Source organism: Streptopelia decaocto (assembly GCF_964273445.1).
Source record: "Streptopelia decaocto genome assembly, chromosome: 2".
Lineage (NCBI taxonomy): Eukaryota > Metazoa > Chordata > Aves > Columbiformes > Columbidae > Streptopelia > Streptopelia decaocto.
Window position 1 is genome coordinate 36,084,706 of NC_138655.1, and position 13,289 is coordinate 36,097,994.

Genomic DNA, 13,289 nt, shown 5'->3' on the forward strand with positions numbered 1-13,289 from the left:
AATTTCAGTCAAATGAGGAGGATCTGACCATACTGATTCAGTAGCCAGCATGTTAACAGTGAGAAAGGCCAGGCTGGACAGGGCTCTGAGCAATCTGATGCGGTTGAAGATGTCACTGCCCATTGCAGGGGGGCTGAACTAGGTGACCTGTGAAGGTCCCTTCCAACCCAAACTATTAATATTCTATGATAGGTCAGTAATTACAGATATTAACTTACTCTTCGGTACTTGCACATGGGCACAGGAAACAAAATAGTGGAAAGCGATGAAAATCCTGGAGTATGAACCAGAATCTCTATTAAAGTACTACTTGATGAAATGGCAGAATGGAAAGGAACATAATCCCCACGCTTTGTCACTACATTGGCCTGTGACTCAGACGGGGTTGTTCAGTTTCCAGCTTACAAGTAATACAATTTTATTTTTTCTTCTCTCACTGAAACATCCACGCAAATTTTACTGACAGACTCCTTCAGTTGCTGAGCCATTCTCCAGCTGAGACAGCCACCTACACAAGTTCTGAATTCTGGCCAATAAATCTAACCACTTAGGAAATTAAGTGAGAAAGTCATTATAGTCAAAATTTTATTTCTTGAAACAGATGTTCCATTTTTCCATGAATCTGTATTTTTATCATAATAAACACAAGCTTCATTTTATGACACTTATGTATAGGAATTCAAGCCATGCTTTGATCAGATTCTAAAAATAGTCTTTATTTTTTTCCCTTTCCTTCTAGTTGGGGCCAAGCAATGTGCTAAGCATTTCCTTCTGGAAGGAAATCTCCAACAAGTTTGTCTCTTTATTTTTAGGCGATTCAGAAAACCAGATGTTTCTTTAATTAAATCCACTCTCATACATTGTATTCAAAGATTTTTTGCATTGTTGTCGGGTATCATTCAAAATACTGTTAGGTCTTATATATGTTCTGGAGTTCTTACAATTTCAAAGACTAATCATACATTATGTTTGAAAAAGATGCGCAATTTTGCCAGATTGGGCACCCTGTGGTTGCCATATGATCACAAACCTGATCAGCTAAAGTACAATAAACACCACATAACTCTACTGAAAACATGGTATTTTAAGACAATTAATTACACCATTTCAGAGTTCAAGAAGAAGTGAAATCTTAAAATTAAATTGGGGGCATAACAACAACGACAAAACCCCAAGGCTGGAAGGAAATTACTGTGTTATGGTTCACAGAATACATTCTGAGCACAGAGAGAATAAGTCTGTTCCGCATGTTTCTCTCCATAGTGTTACCCTTCCTTGTTACCTTTGCTCATTAATATATTTTCAACTGCAAACATATTTACTACTGTATGTCATATTAAGAATTCGGGAGAAACTTAATGCAGCGAAGTGGATTCCGTTTTCACGGTCACACGTTTGAGAACAGTCAGTTCTTCAACAACTTATATGACTAATAATGCATGGAACTTTATACTTGAGTGTGTTCATTAAGATGGATTTGGCAAATATTTAGAAGACTCAGGCACTGCAAGCAAGGAGGAGAATTTTAACCATTGTACTGCAGTAGAAAACTTAATTGAAAAGTTGAAAATAAGAGGAGTAATGTCAGTGATAGGCAATAAGAATTATTTAACAAATTTCCTTGCCATAAAATATCCAGCAACATAAGCACTTAACTTTCTACTACTTCTATCATGTAGTTATTCCACAAGCATGTCTAATGCATTTTAATATACACATATCTAATCCTTCCAAGTTATTGCTGATGACAGCGAGTTCAAGCAAATTGAAACTTATTTTCACCTGTCTACACAAGCAGCTGTTAAGATATTTGCTTCTTTTGGAAAGTGTTAGGTCAACTAGACCTCCTCTGAATTTAGAGGTTTCCTTTATCTAAGCAGTCTTTTATTTTTTAAAATCCTACAAACAGTATCATGCAATGAGTACACACTGTCATCTGTCTTTAATGGTGCAGGTTTTTTTTGAGATTGAAGATTACAATTAAATGCAGAAAGGTTTGTCTGAATACAGACCAGCAATTATATAGCTTTTGTACTGCCTGAAACTCTTTTTCTTGAGGCACAGAGAATTACTGTGGAATGTGTTATCTTGACTGTAATGTACGAGAAGACTATAGTGCCCTGAACTCTGGCATAAGAGAATTTCTCTGCTCTAAATTATACCTGCCCCAATTACAGAAATGGAAGAGCAGTTCCTGAAAATGCTGCTACACAGGAAAAGGAAAAATGCCTTAAGCAATACATTTCAAGTCCCACAATGCACTGAAAAAACATGAAGAATTTTGATTAAAGTAAAATTAGTTGCTTAATCCACGTTTTGAATGAACCAAATCTTCCCACACTACTCCATTAACAACAAACCAAAGGTTTGCGCAAGTCCATGGATCAGGAGACTTCACGTGGAGCGGACTGGAAACAATTCTGCAGTGTCACCGGCAGTACTCAGGAGGTTCTTTGTTCAATGTGATTTTTATGCTCCTTTCAGACAGTGGCTTGTTCTGCTGAACCCTCCTGCAAGGCAGGGGGAGGCTGAAGCCTCTGCTGCAGAAACAGAGCAGGTTCAACAAACAGCAGGCCTGGTAAAGGCAGGAGATGCAGGGAGAAAATAGAGCTGTGTATGAATTATTTTGTGTTTCTGCTCTGTTACCCATTACTATGAATGTCTACTTAAAAGTCGACTCTTCTAGTCAATATTCTAATTTTTAGTTGTCAGACTTCTTGGGCAACTGTCAGTTAAAGTTCAGGTGGGTCTATCTCAAAGCTTTCTCTAATTCAGTGTCCCATCAGCATCCCTGAACTTTTATCTTCTCTACGCTGTACAAAGGCAATTCCCCACTACATAGCTGAAAGATCGGTCTCAGTCTATCAGCCTAACATGCAAAAATTAAATTTCTCTTGCTATCTTTTCCAGTCAGCAAGCCTTCCACAAAGCTTAAAGGGATAAAATCTCTTCTTCTAGTTCTTAAGCAGCTCTCTCAGGAACAGAAGTAGCACATCTCAGTAAAGTATTCAAAAGAGCAAAAAACTACTTCCATGTTGAAATCTGTCTCTTAAAAAAACCCCGTGTATCATATTCAAAACTCATTAAAAAGAAAGTTTATATTACTTGCTTTAGATTTCTTTTACACTTTCATATATGTTTCCTTCCCACCTCAGCCTGGGCAGCTCAGACATTTTCATACAAAACACCCAAGGCAATTTAAAGATACACGTGTCAACATCCACCTTTTTGTATAAAACAGTGCTCGAAATGATACAAAAGGAAGATTTTGGCGCTACAACTTCTCCATCATGTTGTTATCTAGGGGAAAGGGTGACTCTTCTGGTTACTCCTGAAGATTTAACTCAGGAACAGACCTATGGTTACTCCATAAAACTAAAGCATTAGAGCTCCTCCATTTGCAAACCAACAAAAAAATAGTCTTACACAAATTCTTTTGAATATATTTACGTTAAGCTCAGCCAATAGTAAGCGACTACCTATGAGCTGACAAAAACTAATGGACTCAGGGCTCAATCAATAATAAACAACCAGAATTTTTTTTCAACCAGGCAAAATGTTGTTTGGCAGTCATTGACAGCAGTTAAATGAGAGCAGCAGTTTCATGAGGATTTACAGATCCGTATCTGTGCGCGCATACATGTTGATATAAATTATCACTATTCTAAGCCAAACGGTAAACATTTGCATTGTTTCCTGGAAGTCTGCTATTTTATACAGCCATGCTCCATCATAGATAACAATTTACAGAGTAGATCCCAAATAAAAGCTGTGATTTCACAGAACTGAGGAGCTGACAGTATCCTCAGGATCACAAAAACAGTGCAATACATGCTTGTCAAAAATGTTACTCACTCCTCAATAAAGAAAGCAACAAATCTTATGACAGTACCTCCCATCCTTCAATATGAGACTGCCATTCTTCCAAAAACTCTAATTTTTCCATTTGTCTCTTGGCTTCATTTATGTTGGAACAGACAGCTTTCATGGCCTGGAGGGCTTCCATTAGTGCCGCATAGTCACTGTGCTTCTTTGGAGTCCGCTTCAGTAACTCCTATTTAAACATTAGAAAAACATTAAACATTAGAAAAAAAAATAAAGTAAAAAAAGAGAAACCTGTCTTTGATCTCTACATGTAAATTACAGGAGGCTTAAATTGAGTAGGATCCAAAAATCAAAAAGTAGCCAGACTTCTCTTTTACTGGGTGGAAAAGTAACAAACCCTCCAGCACTGTGTCCTATTAGGACACTAAAACTCAGAGAAATAAATTACTAACAATAAAAGTAATTACTACTTATGAATAAGTTTGCATTTCAGCTACTTTCTCCCCTCAACTACGTTTGTTGGGTTTTTGGGTTTGGTTTTGGTCTTTTGATGGTGGTTGTTGTTTTTTTATATTCCACAGGATGGAACTGTTCAATGGCAAAGATAACAATTCTGCTTAAAAATGTTAAGTTTACTGACGTCAAAATTAACACCTGCCTTTCCTGCAACTCAGGGCAAACCCCATGTTCCTTTAGCTCCACACTATTGTTTAATCTAGTGCAAAACACCAGAGCACTGAACAATAGCTTAGGTGACTCACTGAGTTCAGGTGGTTACTGGTAATGGCAGCCATACCAAAAAACAAAAGGGGAGTTGCCAGTATTCATCTGAGATTTCCCAACTCAAACCACCACCTCCCCATTTACAGCTGGACAGACTACAGCCAGCCTTCAGTGCATACCCTGACTGAGGAATGGGTATGCTCCTCCTGGAGCCCTAACCCTGCTGACACCACACCCTGTACTTAAATTTAACATAAATAGATTAATATAAATGTATCCATGAAGTAATTCATTAGTCATTTTCCCTTGTTTTGTCTGTAGAGCCTTCACTCAAAAAATAGAAGACAAAAATAATGTTAAAATAGGCCAAAGGAACTGTAAAACCACAGATATCTGGGGATGACTCAAACCTCACTGCAGTTATTATGTTCTTTAACTTGTTTTAAAAACGCTTATTTTAGCATCTTCACTTTAAGATTTTTGTCAGTGCAATGAGATGCGTATGCTTCATAACTGGCAGTGTTTCAAACCTAAACTCACACATGGGTGGTGAAAAACATTGTCCAATAATCAGGTTTCAAGTAGCTTCTAGAGCAGAATCTGTCCTGGCTTTTCTCTCACAGTTTGAAACAATTCACAATATTAAACCTTACTTTGTTAAACATAAATTTGTTTTAAATGTTTACTTTCCTGATGATTGTATTATTTGATTTCCTAACATGCAAAAAATGTCAGTAACTCAGAGGTTTGAATATCAAATGTTTATCAGCACATAAAACTTAATTTAAAAAGTTGTAACAGTAAGAAAAGAATAAACATATAAATGTGCATAGAACCACCTACAGCATCTTACTGTTACTCTACAGTTTTTCTTACAAATAATTTCCATAAACATTTTTAATTTACAGTTTGGTGATGGTAAGTGAGAATCATTAAAGCATGTCACTAACAAACCCTGCTACCCCAAGCATTTTAAGCAAGGACATGGTCAAATCCAGTTGAAATCAGTCTCATTAAACTCCCTCAAATTGCTCCCTTCTGTTCAACAATAGAGAGGCAACCTTAGAACTAGATGCAGAAGGGAGCTAATCATCTTTCCCCAGCCAAACTCCTCAGTCCTTTTAATACTGATGTCAGAAGACTTGCCATTGGCTTTAATGAGAGCAAGTCTGGGTCCAGTATCTAATAAAGAGATTATTCACTGTCTAGAGAGATTGTTCCTGCAGTTTGGAATTATGCTTAGCAACCAGTTTTATACAGAAGTATAAAGTCCCAGATAAAATCTTGTAAGTACCTTCAAAAGAAGGGGATACTTGCATATTCTCTGTATTGGCGTTACTAGATATCCCTCCAATGGTACATCTGTGTTCTTGCGTCCTCCAAGGAGCATGCAATTCTAGATTGGGAACAGTTTCAGAAATTAATACAAAAATCCCAATAAAATTATCATAAATAAAGACAAGGGCACATGCATGCAGCAATATTGGCTAAGCTGTACATCAATTAGATACGTATGTTAACTATGTGATAAGGGAGGTTTGCAGGAGTGTCTAAAGAATAGGCCTGAACACACGCATAGGCAGGTACATTCACTATCATATATGACATGGAAGCTTCAGTGGTGTTATGCAGGCGTAGGTATCCCCTTCATCCCATCAAAGAGTTGTCTTTTTTAAAGTTTAGAAATGAAATAATGTAAATAAAATGCTAAAAATATGCTTTTGCACTTCGGTGAACAAAAATAAAATCAATTCAGGGCGACTGCTATAGGTGCTGTTTGTTCCAAAAGGTCTGTTCGTGACAGTAAGTAGTACCAAAGATGTTTTGGATAGTTTTAATATGGCCATCTAATACACACACCAAGAAAGGCCTTCTGTTTACATACTTATATATTTAAATACAGTGTGCAATGAATAAAATATCCTCAGTTGTGAGCTAAAGAATATCGGAGTTTTGCAAGACATGCAACTATGGAAGCAGAGAATGAGATATTGAGTGGAAGCATCCATGAAAAAGCATCTGCAAGAGAGAAAAGGATAAGGGCCATTTGAGATAATGAAGACTGCAAGGGACACTACACCAAACATTTGAAATTGCTGGAATTCAAGTGTAAGTACATGGAGACCTAAAGTGATGACGGAAATTATTTTTTTGAGAGATCAGAAGGAATTGTGATGCAATGATATGAGATAATCTACCGCTTCAAAGAGCAAGATGTCTAAACTGAGAACACTAAACAAAAGTAGTTTAATGCAGCCAGATGGTATGTTGACACAGGCCACAAATCAGGATGCTGACACATTGTTGATGGAATGGAGGCTCCACAACTGGGTGGTTGTTCGGCTCAGCACGTAAATCAGAACGCACATACCCCAACACCAGCACTGCCAGAGGGATCTCTACACCCACGCTCAAGTCTCTGCTTTGTACTTCATGGTTAACCAACTTCTGTCTTGTCCTAAAGGATCCTTTATCCAAAGGAATCTCACTTAACCTTCCAACAAAAAAGCTTAACTGATAAAGACTGAGCAGGATAACAGCAATGCAGACTACAGGGTTATACAATGACTGTTTCTATATTTAAAGGCTCCAAAGTCTGGTTTCAGCTCCTGATTATTTACAGATAATCACATCTCAATTGTACTTCTGAATTGCATAGTCAGACCTCCTGTTCTCTAGGTTAGACTGTTGCCACTTATTCTACAGACAGGTCCTGACTCTAGGAGGAACCCAAAGCAAATGTGAGAGCCCTGTGCATGCACCCCAAGTACATGACACTGACACACCATGAACTGCCACAACTACATGCTTGTCTTCCTTTCTCACAAAACAAGTTCTTTGCAATCTTTCTCAAAGTATTTTGCTTTTTGTCTCTGTAGTCAGCATTCACCCTGTCTTCTTGAGTCTGGCCATGCTGCTCCAAATACAAGAACCATGTGGGGAAAGGTCCTCAACCTGGGACAAGGTGAAGGATACTGTGTCAACTGCTAAGGAAAAATAGGTCAACCTTGAAGCTGCTTTTAAAGATGAATGGAACACTGCTGAATAAGAGGCTCTTAGCAAGAAGGCAGATGGCACTTCACGTCACCCAGTACCCCCTACAATGAGGAAATTCCCATATTGCTCATTAACGTGGCTGTAAGTAAACGCAGTTAGGAAGGGAGTCAGACCCAGTATCTTACAAAAATGTAATGAGCTGCAATAGGACAATTTCATTAAGGACTTTGTCAACAGCAGTAATGAAAGCCTACTCGATGCTAAAAATAATTAATAAAACTAAATAAAACTTGTGATAGTGACAGCACTGGCATAATTTTTTTTTAATCACATCTGTTATGCTTTACTCTCCAGTCCTAAAATGCAATAATGAGTTCTGCTCAGTCTGAAATCAGATATCATATCTGAGGGTACCTTTTCCAGCATTTAAGTTCCAATAAGGCCCCCCATGTCAAAGCTGACCTTGTTCTCACAGACACCATGAAGGAAAATACAACAATCATTCCATACTGAATCCTTTTAGCAACCAATGTCAGCTATTACAAAACTCAGTATTTACATGGAAACTGGTCTTGCTGTGGGAAAATCATGAGAACTGTCATACTTAACATTTTAAAACCCCTCTTTATTTGTCTTATAAAGTGAAAAACTAATTATGTAGCTGTTTCTTTTGGCCCCAGATTAAGTCAGCGTCTGACATCAGGATGGCTACTCCATGATCCATAGCAAAACATTTTTCTCTCTGGTGCAGCTGTGACTACAGTACCAGAACGTGGACCTTCTCTTTAGAAGTTCTGACGAGCCCTTAAGCTTCCTTTCTCTGCCCCTCCTTATATATCTCACCCTACTCTTTTTCATTTCTACAGACACGGCTGGATTTACACCTTTGCCTCTTGGCCAGCAAGCTCAAGGCACACTCGCTAATGCTGTATTATGCACAGATCCACGCGCAGCAGTGAAAGTGTGATAAACACAACCCCTTCCTCTGGAAACACCACCCCCAGCTGAAACTGCCTACTAACCACTTGCACATGGTGGAGGTAATAGTGCTAACAATTCACTACCCAGTGGGGGAAAAAAAAAAAAAGTTAGAACAGCAGTTCAAAGTTTATTTACCAAAAGAAACGCCCGCACTGTTCTTATTTTGTTAAGGTCAAGCAGAACTTTCTGTGCCTTCTCGTGGTTACTGCAGTATTCATCATAGATACGGAATTTCTCTTTCTGCAGAAACAAAGAAATACATTGTTTTTCACTTGCCATTTTGATTTTTTTTAATTAATAAAACATGGAATTAACCCTTTTCAAAGCTGAATAGCTAATATAGGAAAGTCAGCTCTTCCTCCTCCATTTACTATTTGAGGTCCAGCTTTAAATTAGAATTATGAAGAGTTTGGAAGCATCACTTGGGAATTTCAATCATAGAATGCCAGGTTGGAAGGGACTTCAAGGATCATCTGGTCCAGCATTTCTTGGCAAAAGCACCGTCTAGACAAGATGGCCCAGTACCCTGTCCAGCTGAATCTTAAAAGTGTCCAATGCTGAGGAATCCACCACTTCCTTGGGGAGATTATTCCAATGGCTGATTGTTCTCATTGTGAAAAATGTCCCTCTTGTGTCCAGTCGGAATCTACCCAGAAGTAACCTGTATCCATTACACCTCATCTTGCCCATGTGACTCCTTGTAAAAAAGAGAGTCTCCATATTCTCTGTGGCCACCCTTTAAATACCGGAACATGGTGATGAGGTCTCCCCTAAACCACCTTTTCTCAAGGCTGAACAAACTCAGTTCTCTCAGCCTTTCCTCATGTGGAGACTGTCCAGTTCTTTGATCATCTTTGTGGCCCTTCTCTGAACCCTCTCGAGCCTGTCCACATCTTTTTTGTACAGCCGGGACCAAACCTGAACACAGTCTTCCAGGTGTGGCGTGACAAGCACTGAGTAGAGCAGGATAATGACTTCTTTGTCTCTGCTGGTGATGCCCTTGTTGATGCAGCCCAGCATCCCGTTGCCTTTCTTTGCCACAGCAGCACACTGGTCACTCATACTGAGCTTGTTGCCCACCAGGACCTCAGGTCCCTTTCCACAGAGCTGCTCCCCAGCTGGGTAGGTTCCAGCCTGTGCAGCACTCCTGGATTATGTTTCCCAGGTGCAAGACCTTACACTTGCCTTGTTGAACTTTGTAACGTTTTGCTGAATCATTTGAGAGGCTGTACTATCACAAAACACAGAATTAAAAAAATCAGGAAGAAAAAATGCATGAATGGGTTATTTGCTGACATCATTACCTATTTTGTCTGCAAACACTTGTTTGCAAATATGATCCATACTTTTGCACAGTCAAAAATTAATGTTACTGAACTACTGTAAAATGTTTCCATGAACCTTTAGTAATTTTCTTCTCCCAAAACAAATAAACAAAGATGTAGCAAATAAATGAGACTCTAACCAGAGAGAATGATGAAACATAGACTTTTTGTTAGGCCTACAACTGAAAGCAAACTAACTTGTGTTGATTTTGCAGACCTCTGTAACACTGACATCCTTGTTTTGCTCCAACAGGAAAAATAATACTCCTATAAAACCATTACTACAGGACATACAAACATACTCATGGAGGCATTGCAGTTGTGAGAAGTAAAATATCTTCACAGTCCAGAACCATGGAGATATTTTACCCAGAATATGCAATTCTTTGTTAAATATTCACATTTTTTGCCTAGTATCAAGAGGAAATAAAAATAAAGCAAATTATTACTTTTCTGGCTTCACGCAACCCTGATTATCGTACCTCCACCTCAGGTATAGGCACCAGCCTCACCCACTCTGCAGGGCTCAGTTTGTCAGCATGGGCTAATTTGGTGAATACAAAATTGATGAAACAACAAAAGTTTGCTAATTTGATATCTTCTTTCTTCATTTTCCTCTCCCTGCCCTCCCCCCGCCTTTTTTTTTTTAAATAACAGTAACCAAGAGATGACCTCAAAGTGCTCAACATTAAGCAATCAAGTTGTATTTTGTTGTCATGACTATATACACTCATCACAATGACAGTAATTCATAAAAGGAAAAAAGTGAAATAAGGCTATAATAAGAGCTAGCATACATAATGAAGAAAGCAGGTTCCAACTTCGTGCTGCGCATTAGGTTCCGGCTGTAAGCACTCCTCCACCAGGGACAGGAAGTTTTTGTGAACTGCAAGAATATCTTCAATATTTGAAAACAACATCTGCAAAAGAATAAAACATACATAAATAAAACATCAGATACGAAACAGAAGAAATATGCAATTAGGAGACCAACCTTAACTGTCTCTTCTGTGACATTTTTATCCACTTTGGCTGTAGCCCATTGGATCATTCGGTGAAGGAAAGCCTGCATGAAAAAAGACAAATAAGGAAAAAGTTATTTCAGGAAGACTTGAACAACTTTTGGCGTTTTGCACTTATAATTCGTTTCTTAAATTTCTTATGCTTTGGATATAGAGTCACATCAGGATATTATCTGGAACCTAAGGAAGTATTTTATTTACAAAAAACTCGGTAGTCCTGTTATCCTAACATGATATAAAACCCTATCCACATAGTGTTAAAAAGAGCTAAACAGTAAAATATTAATGAAGCTGAGAAATTGAACATTCTCTGAAGTACCACTTCCACCTTGCACTCATAATGTTCTCAAGCAAGAGCAAAATGAGTCATTTTCAAAATATCACTCTAGCACTTTACAAATTGACTATAAGACAAACCAAAATAAGCCACTCATTTCTAAATTAAAAGTAGTCAGGAGATACTATTATGAAATGTAACTTTTACCACAGTAACCACAAGTAAGATTTTTGATCTATTAATAATCAAATCCATTGTAAGTAAATTGGCTTAAACAACGGTCAGCTGCACCTGGTTTTGCTTAATAAAAATGTTCACTCTTCCCTTGCAAAAAAACACATTCTTGGGGATCGAATGAGAAGTTAGTAATCCCACAAATGAAATACCACAGGAGTAAGTTTTCATATATTTAACATTCAAGAACTGGAAACAGCAAGAAGAAGACAGGTACAGTAAATCATTCCAAAAGACATAAATTACATTTCAGGTACAAAGGGTATAATTAATTTTTATGAATTAATTCCACTACAAAGACTTGGGTACGTTCTGAAAATTTCTACAGATGGCAGACTAAAATCTTACACTGATAATTCTTCGCACAGACACTCATATTCTTTAGTCATTAAAAACTGGCACCACAAGTGCACAAATGTCATGTCTTTCCTAGCCATTTAGCTCCAAGTCATTGTGCATTGTACACTGTACACGAACTCATCTAAATTCTGGCGTGGTGCAAATTCCATAAAAGAGGCAATAAATAACCCCTGTGTGGAAGGACAGCAGTCACAGCATCCCTTTTTTTCTCTCTGCTGGGACTTCAACATTTTCCTTCCCAAGTGCAGTGATCTTTTCTCTGTTAAAGCAAGCTATGTAACTGGCATTACACATTTATTACTGAAGAGACAAATCTAGTTATTCAGGACATAAACAGGACCAAGTTTGGAATATTTCCAGCATATTGTATGTTTTATATAACTCTCTACAGTGATGTAGATTTTCTACTTCTTTAAACCCCTCTCTTCCCTATCTGTGCTTTCTTTCTAATGTTTTATTGGTGGTAAAAAATGTCATTAATTCATTTGCAGCAGTTTGCTGCTGGTGGACAACAGCCCTTTCTATCCTTCCTTGCTACAAATATCCCCAGGGGTTATGGCAAATTTGCTGTGTCCATTGCCTGTACGGTGTACAGCCAATCCCACCGAGAGTGAGAAAGCCTGTTTAACTGTGTGACTAAATTAATTTTTGAAAGTTTTCACTAAACCAGCCAACAGTATTAAATATACTTCAGAACTGAGAGGAACAAAAAACCAAACCAAAACAAAACACACAAGAACTACCTCTGAAGATCATGCTTGTTTTTGCTATCTGTAATCTCTGTTCCCATTATTTCCCCACAGACCAAACATACTGCTTGTCCACATTCATGTTATCCCAGAAGATCTTCATTTCCTGGAACTCTGAAGGAAGGTGAATGTTCATTTGGCTGAAGACGAAGCTGAGCGCGATCTGAGAGCTCGGGGCAGTAGTTATTCTCAAGTGATTCAAGGCACCAGCCAAGAGTCATGAGGTCAAGAGGAGTATACATCAGCTGCAGTAAACAGAGTTGTCCATGCAGCACTGCCCCAGAGCCCACATCTGCAGAGGTTATCAGAAACCGAACCCAGGAAAATCCCAGCTCTCACAGAACCCAGGCACAGGTCACTAACAAAGGCAGGGAGACCCAGGATGCCTTCAGCCCCTTCCAGCAACTTGGTGCAAGCCAAGCCAAACCATGTCATGTTGCTGTACTCATACTGCAGGGGTAGTGTAGTCACTACCAGTTTTTCCTAAAGATTTGCCATCTGTTGTCCCTAAACACGTATTTCCTTCCTGGAAAGAAATAAAAAAAAACAAAACAAAACAAAATCCCACATAATGCTATGTCCCACTAATCAATTAATGTGACCGTTTTAATATTTCAGGGCACTTACACGAGAGAACTATGAAGCCACAAATACCAAAATAATTGTAATAATCTCTCATTTCTAGAAGAGTGGTGTAAGATAATTCACGGGAGCGCAGGTAGGGATGAGGCTGTCTACCTCCATCCGCCTGCCACCAAGACCCATCCTTGATGGAGTTCACCCAGTGCGGTGTGAG

General features: G+C 38.5%; 1 protein-coding gene across 3 annotated transcripts in view; it reads right to left on the reverse strand.

The window, feature by feature from the left end:
- PREX2 (phosphatidylinositol-3,4,5-trisphosphate dependent Rac exchange factor 2) overlaps positions 1-13,289 on the reverse strand; it is a 181,305-nt gene that overhangs the window by 121,952 nt on the left and 46,064 nt on the right. For all 3 annotated transcript variants that reach the window (XM_082046899.1, XM_082046898.1, XM_082046900.1), the window contains exons 3-7: positions 10,846-10,917; positions 10,649-10,771; positions 8,662-8,766; positions 5,843-5,944; positions 3,893-4,054 (exon numbers count right to left, since the gene is read on the reverse strand). In XM_082046899.1, the coding sequence (XP_081903025.1) occupies positions 3,893-4,054; positions 5,843-5,944; positions 8,662-8,766; positions 10,649-10,771; positions 10,846-10,917 (564 nt within the window). The remainder of the gene's footprint in view (positions 1-3,892; positions 4,055-5,842; positions 5,945-8,661; positions 8,767-10,648; positions 10,772-10,845; positions 10,918-13,289) is intronic.